This window comes from Petromyzon marinus, chromosome 28, assembly GCF_048934315.1.
Source record: "Petromyzon marinus isolate PM22_M1 ecotype Great Lakes invasive population chromosome 28, UKy_Petmar_22M1.pri1.0, whole genome shotgun sequence".
NCBI lineage: Eukaryota > Metazoa > Chordata > Hyperoartia > Petromyzontiformes > Petromyzontidae > Petromyzon > Petromyzon marinus.
The window spans coordinates 7,703,269-7,716,000 of NC_133694.1; the positions used below are offsets into that span (position 1 = coordinate 7,703,269).

Here is a 12,732-nt window from a genome sequence, read left to right on the forward strand (position 1 = left end):
TCAGCACGACGGGAGCGGTCGGCAAACCGATCTCCCCCATCCAGGGTGTCAGCTTTCACGTTGGACGTCTTTGGTGGCGTCGTTATGGCAAGACGATGGATGTGACATGTGCCTAATAGTGCAGGGTGTGAGCAATAAGAAGAGGTTTTTGCCCTGTCCTGCCAACGAAACAAGTGTTAGGATGTGCAACCACCAAATAGATGCGCATTGCAAGGAATCGAGTTACTGCATTGACCACATATCGTACTTGTGGCGAACATGCAAACAAACTTGCTCTGATTATTATTTATGGCATTGTCTTTGAAACTGATTGGCCTACACCTTCTCTTGGCCTAGTCTCAGCCTGTTTTGGCCTAGTACAGGGAAGCCCAGATGCCTTGTGACCCCCAATTAATTGACCCCTCACATTTTTTTACCATTTGCATATTAATTTATGTTTGATATAAACCTTACTTTAAAAAAAAACTAATATCACGTTTCAGAGAATTTAATGGCGGGTCACAAGATATGTGGACCACCCTGTACAAGTAGCAGGGCGACCACAAAATTGGATCTTTTTTTATTGCCTGCAGCCTGCACAGAAATTTCCAATGACTTCGCATGAGTAGTACACCATCAGACCTGTACGTTTGTGTAATGCACTTTACCTTTCACCATCATCATCATCAATAACGGCAGCCGCCATGATCAATCCACTGCTGGATTAATGAAGGGCCTCACCACACCGTGTCGGTCATGCGGGTGCTTTGACCATACTTCACCATGCTGGTCAGCGCGGGTTGGTGACGAGCGAGCCTGGGGACTTGGACCGGTTCAAGGTATCACTTCCACGCTGATGTTGCCCATCAGTCAGGAATTTAACTCAGGCAGCCTGGTTCTCAGCACGGCGCACCGCTCCATCCAGCGTGATTGTTGCTGACTGCGCTTTGTTACCCTGCTGTTGGATGCTGCGATGGTTATTTTTCTTTCAATCTGCCGAGGAATTTGCTTCGAGCGCCTTCAGGGGGGTCACCACCATAAATAGTTACTTTCTTCACGCGAGGTACATCATAGAGAAACGTTTCACTTCCTCAAACTGCTGTCTCTGTAATTATTTACAGGGACCCTGTGGCAATGGACTGGTGCAAAGTTACAATAACAGCCTTAAGCATGGACGCACAGTGCAACGTGTGCACTGCATGGATTTATGATTCAGCGCGACCAAGTTAGATTCCCATTACAAGCCCAACTGGAACTTGTGGCGAGATATTAACTAGCTCGCCGGGTATGCAGGAGGTCGTGAGCTCGATGCCGCCCCTGGCGCCTGCTGTATATTTGGAGTTCGCGTGTTCTTCCCGTGGTCGCGTGGATTTGTCTCTGGTTCATTCTCCGGCATGGCAGTTTAAACACGCGGCATGAATTAGTACACCGCAGTTAGTTGATTGGCAGGTCGCCTGCGGTGGGGTAAAGTGTGAATACTCCCCGCCTCTTCCAAGATCGTGGATGAGTAGGCCCAGATGCCCTCTACTGGGGCTCTAGAGAGCTCCCTCTAGTGGAGGCCCTTTCGTGTGAGCAGTGGCGTGCGCAAGTCATTGCCGGGGCCGCGCCTTTGTCGCCACATTTACCTCCGCTCACTTTTTTTGAGCGGCACTTTGCGTTCCTTTGTTTGTTATTTACGAGCAATAAAATGGCAAAGAGCGCAACATTCCGATGCGAGCCCACCTCCGGTGCCACACTTAGAAGCAACAGGCGCTCAGAGTATTTGGCTGCTATAAATTTCCCACGTGATAAGCCACTTCGTTGAGCTATCATTTGTGACCAGATCGTGATAAACCCAGCGAAGCAGAGAGCAGCAGAGCAGCAAGGTCACATCCCACTCGGCTGACAAACGCAAGCCCTCCATCCTGCGTGTATCTCTTGTAAAGGACAATTCCCTAATGTGTCATCACCTTCACCACCATCATCATCATCATCAGCAGCCGTGATTAATCCACTGCTGGATGAAGGTCTCCCCAAAAGTCGCCACCACGGTCACCCCTCTCGCGATCCTCCAGTGTGAGACAAAGATCCACCGTATAGCCTTCACAGACTGTAGGAGCAAGTGCTGTCCTCCGATGCAGAGGGGCAGGCAACCTGCAGAATCCGAATTAAATAAATGCTTCTTGTTGCTATTTTGGTTGCCGACCACTCAGGATAGCAATTCGCATTCGTGATGGCCTCGATTCATAAGAGTGCACAGTGACAAATGTTCTTACTTACTGAACCAGCGCCTGCATACGAGCTGATTGAATCGTTCCGTCTCCACGGTGGAGGTGCTCTCCTTTCCTCTGGCTGCAAATCCGTCCTTAAATCATGACCCGTGGGCCGTCAACCCGTCTGGCCGCGACGCGCCCTGCTCCAAAAGCCATACCTGGCAACCCGTTATATCAGTCCCCTACCTCATTGCAGACCAATTCAGACCTCGTTGGTCATGCCCGTGCCCCTTATAAATGCCAAACGTTGATCCCGCAAAGTCCCACCGCAAGGGAGAACACACAAACAAATAGTCAAACTTGTTTTACCCCTATTAAAACGGCTGTACGCCGTATGGACTTGAAAACTCAATTTCCCTGTACAAGAACACGAGATACACCGTATGGGTTGACAGATATTACGAAAGCCCACCGACGTGTTTGCAATTAAGATCGAATCATTCCACGACTGTTTTTCTAACTTCAAATGTTGACCGACAAAGAGGCAGCGACAACACCATCATCATCATTAAAACCTCTACTATGGATGATAATGGTCGCCAAAACCGACGCGTTAAACTAACTCATGATGATGATGTTACGTCGAGTCGTTACACACCGTGTGGCTTGGTGTAATAGCGATCTCTTGTGGCGGAATACTGGCATTTACAGAATAACGTTCGTGCAATTCAGCATTACACAGGGCTCTATTATTGTTGTGCAGCGCCCTCTCGTGAGAATATTTCGCCGTTCATTGACACGGTAAAAAGAGACCCGTGTTGAAAAGGGGGCAAACTATAAAAAAACGAATTGGACAAATCCGTTTGAGTTTACTGTATTTGATTCATTACACGGATGACCCCGTTTAAGCAGTCGCCCGGCTATTTTACACGGGGCATCCGTGGTGTGTGAGCACAGCAGCAAAGCTAGGACACAAACATCATCATTATTGTAGAGAACGAGTACAGGCTGGGTCCTGGAGGAATGGTGTACAACGAACTAACGAGGTAATTGACGGTCGTAAGCGAAACACGCGCGCGCGAAAAATATAAAACACGCAATGCAAACATAATGTGAGAGCAAGAGGCGCCAGGAAAAGTTGGGCACAGGAGCAAAAGTAAGCGCTACATTTTAGTCTAACCGCGACATTAACACACTACGCGAATTTAAAACAAACGACAGTTTACTGGGTGCCAGTAAACGATTATGTACATTTTCTTTGGTTCTTTCGGTAAAGTCACGTAGAATGAGAATAAAATAATTTTAGTGTGTTGTTTTATTGTGTTATTTTATTTATACAATTTATTATTTTATTCTCATTCTACGTGACTTTACCGAAAGAACCAAAGAAGATGAATCCTTGCAGTCACGAAAGCTTTAAATCGAAGGTTATGTACATTCTAGATTTGTTATGTACGTGTGCAAGTAAGCTCTGAGTCGTGGTGCAACGTGGATTACAAAGAGCGCCCCAGTGAATGGGGGGGGGGGGGGGTAACCAAGCTGGAGATGAGCGGCAAGGGTCCAATAAGTGAGCCTGCCCATCTTCGTCTAGCGCTAATAATGTCACGATTACAGTGGTCTTGTATCCTGCCGCGAGAGTCTGAGTCTCAGGACTCGTTTTTAAGAGGGTTCCGCCTTGGGATATTTCTCCACATTTTTTGTTTTTAAATGAGTGTTTTGCCTGTAAGAGGAAACAGGCGGTCGCGATCTATCCACTGCTGCATGAAGGCGTCCCCCGGCCGTCCACATCTCTACCTAGCAGCGGCACACGATCTCGTTTCATCGCTCCACCTTCACGGTGGACATCGTCTCTCTGTTACCGCCAGTGCGCTGTCGGTCTCGACCGTGCGCCTCTGCAACGCTTCTCTGGCCACATTGCTGCTCTTGTTGCTTAGCGTTGCAGTATGCACTGATTGTAAACTTTCTTCTTTTGGAGAATTCGTCATTTGTGTTTCATTGACGAGGTTGAGCTCTTTAATAATAATAATAATAACGGAATCAGAATATGTATTTTATACTGGAGGAATCCGATGAGCTATAAAGCTATTTTCAGAGATGTCCAGTAGGGTCCTATCATAACGTTACAGGAATCTCGTTTGTGTGGATTTACCCGGGTACTCCACTTTCCTCCCACGTGGAGTCCATGGTGGCTCAGTGGGCCTGACCTAGTAAAATATTTAAAAAACACATTCATGAAGTGTTTTCCCCAAACAAATATATTGTTTGTCGACCGAGTCGCCTTCGCAAAATTCTTCTTAGCCCATTGGGCTTCACTCAGGACATCCACTTACCATTCTGATATGCCTAATTTAACATCTTAATGCAGGAACCCCTTTAAAAAAAAAAGTCTCGAGCTTCTGAGGCTTTCCTGGCTAAATAACTGGAATGATCTTCTTTGGTTCTTTCGGTAAAGTCACGTTGAATGAGAATAAAATAATGAAATAAAACAATAAAATTCTCACGACGTTTCGGCCACAACACAGGTTGTTCCTTTCACCTGAAGAAGGCCACTTGTGTTGTGTGGCCGAAACGTCGTGAGAATTTTATTGTTTTATTTTATTCTTTTATTCTCATTCCACGTGACTTTACCGAAAGAACCAAAGAAGATGAATCCTTGCAGTCACGAAAACTTTAAATCGAAACTGGAATGATCCTATTAATAATTATTACTACTACTATGAGTAGATATACAATACTATACATTGGACAATCACTCCGATGTAGGACGTTTATGAACGTGAGTGTTTAGCCTCAGTGAGGCTTTCCTGGATGCATCCCTGTCGTCATCATCTTCTTGTTATTATAGTACCGTATGTACATACAGCATATCATTAATTGACTCAAAAAGCAAATTAACGACCCTTGTGTAAAAAAAAAAACCACACGTAACAATTGAGAATTAGTGAGACATATCTCATGGGCAGATATGAGACTTGCTATAGTACTTCTGAGTGCGAACATCACGACTTGGCTTAACATCCCAATGCAGCACCCACAAGAAGAACATAAATATAATAATCATCATCATCATAATCTTGAGACTCCTTGAAACTTTCTTGGGTAAAATAATTGGCATCAACTATAATGCAGGTGTTTTTTGGGGGGTTAGATCGCGTAAATATTGTTTTATATTTTATACGTCGTGTTTTTTTTTTATTTACGCGATCTAAGCCCACAATACACCGTCTATTATGGGTAAAATTAGTCGCGAAAGCCTCCTGCGTGTTAAACTGATCATCATCATCGTTAACATGACTACAGAGTGTGAAAAAAATAAGAATAGCTTTTGTTTTCCCTTCCTGGCAATAAAACCAAGTGTTAAGATGTTCAAACGCCAAACAGAACCCTTTTTTTTGTATTTGCGAGGGATCCACCACTGCGCATGAAAACAAAGCACAGAGTCCGTGCCACAAGGGTCCCCCGTTCACGTCCGTGCATTCGCTGAGGCTGCGGGAAGCGTGGAGAGGAAACAACTCCTCCCCCCACCCCCCCCACTCCACCTCGTTCCTCTTCCCCTGGGCCACGCCGCACCACGCGGTCACCACCGCAGTGTCCGCGAAATGTTGGCGCGCGCTAAACGAAGTCGACGACGTAGCGGCGTTGTTGTTTTTGTATGTTACTGCGATTGGTAGTTCATCGGCGTCACCGATTTAGCTCGGTTGGCTACGTACGGCGCGAAAGAAGTTCGACATACATGCAATCGTGATGCGTGTATGTTAACGCATGATGACGCGGTTATCTGGATTCACCGCCCGAATGTGAAATTGTCGCTGTCGCTCTGCGTCTCAATCAGCCACACGAAGGAAGAAGAAGGAGAAGCTCAACAACAACATCATCATCATCGGTCGCGTTCAATTTCCCATACTCGACGGAGACTTTCGCCAGCCATAAGCCATCGCTCATGGTCCCTCGTGAGACGTAGCGACTATTAAACCTCTGCATTACCACCGGCCCAACCAGTTGAATTCCTCGCTCCATCTTCGCGGATGCGTCCGCTACCTTGGCTCGCCACTCCGACCGGCGCCACAGTCTCAATCGCCAGCACGTCGCGCCCGGTACGTACGTATCTTAAACTTCTTTCGCACCGTACGCAGCCAACCGTGCTAATCGGCGGTGCCCGGGGTGAAGGAACACAAAACAAACGCACACAAAAAGCCGTTCTGAAGAAACCAGTTTTCAATGTAGGTGATTTAAAGGTGCAAAAAACCCAGTGGCTTCCTAATATCTCTTCGAGCGAATTTGTCCTCCTGCCCATGCGTACCCAGTTCCTGCTCCACCATGCAGGTGACAGTAGCTCATCGATGAAAGTACTTGTAGACATGTATCGGTTGCAGTGGGCATTGTGTTCGCGCAATGATTTGTTGTTATTGTAGTGACAAAATGCGGGTATGACATGCGGATAATAAAAACAAAATCTAAGTGTGCGTCAAGCATGGCATTAAGCCATGCGTATGCAAGTAAACCATTTAAACTATACATTTTTTTATTTTACCAGGTAAGACCCACTGAGCTATATAAAGCTACTTTTCAGAAGCGACCTGTCCGTTAGCTCAACGAAGTGGCTTATCGCCGCGTGGAAATGTATAGCAGCCAAACACTCCAAATCGCGCGGTGTTGATTCTAAATCTTGATTTGAAGCTTTCGTGACTGCAGGAATCCCCATACTCTTTGGTTCTTTCGGTAAAGTCACGTAGGTAATAAAATGAAATAAATCACGACGTTTCGGGCGCAACACAAGCGTCCGTCATTGCGTTCTCTCATGATGACGGGACGCTTGTGTGTTGCGCCCGAAACGTCGTGATCCATTTTATTTTATACCTACGTGACTTTACCGAAAGAACCCAAGAGTATTGATGCTAAATGTGGTGGGAAAAACCGGAGGACCCGGAGAAATTTTTCACGCGACCACGGGGAGAACACGCAAACTCCAAATATACAAGACTTCCTGTATACCAGGCGAGGTAGTTAACAAGTTAACATCTCACCACCCCTCAAGTAACTTGTAGTGGCAGGGGGGGGCAGCTCGCTATTTATCGGGCTTAGCGTCACACTCCATGGCAGGTGCATTACTTCGTTCTCTGATGATGATGGTGAGGACGGTGAAGTTGGCTAACCACCTACGTGTAAGTTGCTCGGCACGAGACTCGGTTGCAAAGGACTTTATGCTGACCCCCGGGCACTGTGGGTGGAATAATCGTGGGTAGATTCCTCTTGGCGGCGGCGATTTGCGGCTTTGCTGTTGATCGGATCCCTTTTATCCGTGCTTATCCACAAATGTGCATCGCCTTTTTCGGGACGTCGTATGTGAATAGTTATTCGTGAAAATGTCCCTCTTGTATGACTAAAATAACGTAGGTAGCAGGAGCTTCTGTGGATTATAGCGATGGTGGAAATCGTGGGAGGTGGCAACGGCTTGGAGAGGTATTCATTCAGCAGTGGATTGACCTGTTGCTGATGCTCATGAATAGGAGTTTCTGATCGCTCATAAGAAGAATGCCACTGTTATTAGGATTATTCGATTACGATCAATCAGCCTTCGAACACATCACCCAACATGTGCTCGATCTCGTCAAATCTCTGGAAGCTAAAGCAGGTATGAGCCTGGAAAGTACTTGGATGTACGGCCATCGTGTATAAAGTAGCTATTATGAGCTGCTGCTGCTGCGGGGGTTATGTTGCCAGCAGAGGGCAGTCCAGCAAAATCTATAGTTTTACCGTGCTACGTACGGTGCGAAAGAAGCTCAACATGCATAATTACATTGACTAAACTCCCCGCCTTCAAGCTGCACTGGCCAGAATCACGATCTTTATTTATCCTGGAGAAATCCGATGAGCTATGAAGCTCTTTTTCACAGCAGTCCAGCGTGGTGAAGTATGCTCAAATAGCCCCTATGGGTCCGCACGTTGTGAGGAGGCCCTCATCCAGCAGTGGATTAACAACAGGGCTGCGCGTGCACACATTGCTATTGGGTGAGCACATGTAAAGAGTGTGTGACTCGGTCATGTGTCCTCCTCCTCCACCTCTTACATGTCATCATCCTCCAACCTCCTCCTCCTCTCTGTACACTGTAACACCTTCTTCTCCTCGGCGACCTCTTTGTCCTCCACCCTCTGTGCCCTCCGACTTGTCGTCATTCTCCTCCTCCTACTCTCCCTCCTCCTCCGACTGTAACCTCCTCCTCCTCTCCGTCCTCCGGCGCAGGCAAAGGAGAGCACCAGATGACACGGCGGCACCCACGATGAACACCGAGGCATTGCTCCTCGTCGTCATCCACAGCGTGATCACGGCATTCGGCGTGGTGGTGAACGCGCTGATCCTGGGGGTGATCGCCAACACGGCGTGCGCCTACGAGTGCCTGCCTCCCTCCGACGCCATCCTCGTCAACCTGGCGTTCGTCAACCTCCTCATCAGCTTGGTGCGCAACGGACCGCTCCTCTTCTGGGACGCGGGCGTGCGCATGTCCCTGAGCGACGTCGGCTGCAAGCTGTGCATGGGCGTCTGGGTGGTGACGCGCTCCGTGAGCGTGTGGACCACGCTGACGCTGAGCATGTTCCACTACCTGATGGTGAGCAGGCGTCACACGAGCGTCAAGGGCAAGACGTCCGCCCTGCGCAACGCGGCGCTCACGCTGCTCTGCGTGTGGGCCGCCAACGTGCTCTTCAGCCTGCCCGCGGTGGTCTTCTCCGGCAACAGCGCGGGCAACTTCACCGAGCGGCTCATGCTGGTGAGCGGGACCGTTCGCCCGCTGCTCGGCTGCGTGCTCCACTTCGCGAGCGCCCGCGAGGGCCTCGCCTACACCACCGCGTCGATGATCATCAACGAGATCGTGCCCATCGTGCTCATGGTGACGGTGAATATCAAGACGCTGCTCATCCTCCACCGGCACCGGCGGCAACTGCACGTGGCCAGCCTCATGCCGTCGCGCGTCTCCACCGAGGTGAAGGCGGCCAAGGTGATCATGGTGGTCGTGACCATATTCGTGATCTGCTGGGGCATCCACGTGTTCGCGATCAACTACTACAACTACCGGCAGGACGACGACCTGGAGTGGCTCATCTCGCTCGCCAGGTTCTCCACCGCCATCAACATCAGCATGGGCCCGTTGATTCTCGTGGTGGGGCACGGCAAGCTGCGCTCGCGAATCAAGCTATTTTTGCTATCGATCTGTAAGTGATTGTGAAACGGGGCACGGCTGGGCGCGTGTCGCTGCATTGTCTTCACGCCACTGTTGGGTGGAAAGGCCTCGGCTAGGGGAAGCTCTCGAGAGCCCCCCTAGAGAATATTTAGGTCTACTCTTCCACACGGACAAGACGTCTCGGAAGAGGGTAATGCTGTAGAAATAATGGGGGGGAGGGGAGGGAGGGCCTTCATCCAGCAGTGGAATGACAAAGTACTAAATCATATCTTATATGAAAAATTGATCGCATATTTACGTATCCAAGAAAACTCACTCAATCTTTATACTTTTTTCAGGATGGTCCTGCTACATAGGGATGCTTTGGCTATTCTATTCATGAGTGACTGGCTTGTGGGAAGAAAAAAATACTGAAAACCCGGAGAAACCCCACACATTTGAAAGGCTAACATCCAGAGCTCCCCAGAGATAGTTTCAAAAATCCATTGCTGCCGTACTATCCCATAGCTACTTCACAACCCGATAATATAAATAAAAATTCAGCACATTCGTCAATAATACTGTGGCTTCAAATGTACAATATATATAATAAACGACGTTTTGGGCAATGGCCCTTCCTCATTACACACCTTCAGATATGATAAAGTCCGGTGCATTATGGGTGATTTGGCGTAGGCATTATATATAAAAACAATACAAATAATTCATTCTGAATAAATATAGAATTGTTTTTTTTCTTGGGGAGTGCCATCCCTTGAGAATAAAAACTTCATATTTTTGTTTGGCTCACGGACAGAGGAAAGCAAATGTAATTTTGTATTATTAATCTCACATTGTCATGAACGGAAGCGGTAATAATTGAACTCGTTTCACGGCGTCAGTGCAACGTCGCAAATAGCAAATGCGCAGCCGCACACTGGAAAACATTCTGAAAATCGTTGCGTGAAAGCGTCGAGCTGTTTGCACAGTGGTCAAACCCAGCGATGTTTGCGTAATTCCTTTGTTCACATTGTGAAGGACACGGCGGGGTGTTCTATGCGGTATCGCTGTTTAATAATACAACACAAAACAGTGCGACAGACTGGGCAGATGGGGTTTTCCACGCAGAGTATACACTCCTGCCTGATTTCATTCACGCTATACGCAACTGCTGCATACGCAATGCAGCGAGTATCCGAATACATGAATTAATGTGCAGTAAAATATTTTGTGAACATTAAATAAAATGAAAACGTTCAGACGTTGCACTTTGTTTTGTTGAATAAAGTTTAATGTTTGGTTACATAACCACGCAGTTTGTTATATATGTCTCTCTTTATTATATAATGCTTTGCGCGCGGGACTTGCAATCCGGAGATCAACGGGTTCGTTCTCCAGGTGCGGCAGCTGAAACGACGGTGCAAGTTTCTCAAATCTTCCCCCCATCATCCCCCGGTGACTGTCCACCACAGCAGTGAAAACGGCAAAAGCGCAGGCGATCGGAAGGTCGCGCGTGGTGGGGTGATGCCTCTGTATGAGACGTCTGGAGCTCTCCAGTATAACTTGATTTAACCCTCCAAATAGAGGGAGCTGCGATTAGCAGGGTTTTGCTGCGTACGATGCGAAAGAAGTTCAACATAGGTACGTACAGCTCTGGATGTCCTGAAAAAAGGCGGGAGCACCCACACTTTACCCCACCACACACCACAGTATTTGGCCTACTCTTCTACGCCCCCCAGAGCGACGTCTAGCGGACGCCCCTTCCTCCAGCGGTGACATCAGCAAGCGATTGTAGGGCTGCAAACATTGCCCTGACCGTTGCGGCCACAGCACACACGTGACCCCAAATGTTGACCCTTACATTGCAGATGCGATGAGTGAAGTTTTCTATGATGCACATTATGGGCGCTAAATGTTGTTAGCGAGAAGCTCCTATGAAGGCCGGCACGGCACACAATGCAATGTAATACTAACAATTCTAGATTTGAAGCTTTCGTGACTGCAAGGATTCATACTCTTTGGCTTTTTCGGTAAAGTCACGTAGGTTAAAAAAATATAAAATAAAATAAATGAATTTAGTTGTTTTAATTTTTTTTTTACCTACGTGACTTTAACGAAAAAAACAAAGAGTATAATACTAACAATGTTCCGCCTATTGTCAATCCATTGCATTGCTACCATTTAGCGGGCTCTCGATCCATCTCGAGCTGATGTCATTGCTCCATCTGTGCAGTGGTCGCAATCACTCCTTTTGACTGCCACTCATGCTTCAGTCTCAACCATTATCTCTTCAAGCGACGTGTCCTGCCCAAAACCCACCTATCCATAACAATCATCATGAAGCCTTTATGTTGGGTGTGTCCTCTGATCCACGTGTCCCGCAATTCCCGCTCAGTTGGCTACGTACGGTGCGAAAGAAGTTCAACATACATACGAGCGTGCGTCACTCCACGTTTCATTGCGCACGTTACAGCTACTCTTCCATGTTCGCTCGTGTCCATATTTCCAACCCATGCGTCATACACTTTTACACTCTATCTTTAATTAGTTTCAACACTTTCAACACGGGGCAATTATCTACAGTGTACGATAACCATAATCCCCAGTAATGATTTGTGTTGCAACTGGTGCTGTAATTGGCACCGAGAGGATGGCCATGATGCCGAAGGTGCCACGTGTGGCGTGAATTGTTAATTAATGAGGGATCCCATCCCAGCTCTTCCCTCCTCCTCCGCTGTCCGCCCCCTCTCTGTGCCCCCCACCCCACCCCTGCCCCTCTCTGTCCCCCGCCCCTCTCTGTCCCCCGCCCGCCGTTCAAGAGCTCTAAGCATCTCAACACAAAGCCCCAAAGGGCTTTATTAGTGTCGGATGTACTTTGAGCTTTTCCGTTGCCTCGTAAAGGTTTCCCTGTTTGATAAATTGGCCAAACAGGTGAATTTTGCTGGTGGTGGTGCTGGTGGTGTTGATGGTGCTCCTCGTGGTGATGGTTGTATTCATGATGATGCTGGTGGTGGTGCATGTGGTGATGGTAGTGCTAGTGGTGGTGATGTTGCTGTCGGTGATGGTTTATTCATCATCAGGTGAGTGCATCAAGTAACGACTACATAACGTGGTAGGAATCTGGGAAATAACGTCTGAGAAACTGTTGACCCATAACACCAACTCTTAAAGTGTGCGTAGTCTCAAAGTGCACCTAGCCTGGCACAAGTTCTGCGATATTACAACAGCCACACAATAGTAAACGGTGGTTGAGGTTAAAATTTTAGGTCAGATGAGCCTTTGAATCAGTGTCACTGTGCAAAAATGGCAATGCTCAGTTTGCTTTTTTTGTGCGAGTGTCGGCTTACAAGGGTAATGGATGCATGTTTAAGCAGGAAGGTTAAATGTGTACACATTGTCAAAATTCA

At 47.7% G+C, this 12,732-nt stretch overlaps 1 protein-coding gene across 1 annotated transcript; it reads left to right on the forward strand.

Moving 5' to 3' along the window:
* Nucleotides 1–6,125: 6,125 nt before the first annotated feature.
* LOC116946976 (olfactory receptor class A-like protein 4) lies at nucleotides 6,126–11,031 on the forward strand. Its single transcript, XM_032962282.2, has 2 exons — nucleotides 6,126–6,265; nucleotides 8,413–11,031. Exon 2 carries the CDS (start codon nucleotides 8,450–8,452, stop codon nucleotides 9,383–9,385), a length of 936 nt encoding a protein of 311 aa, XP_032818173.2. The 5' UTR covers nucleotides 6,126–6,265; nucleotides 8,413–8,449; the 3' UTR covers nucleotides 9,386–11,031.
* Nucleotides 11,032–12,732: the final 1,701 nt, after the last annotated feature.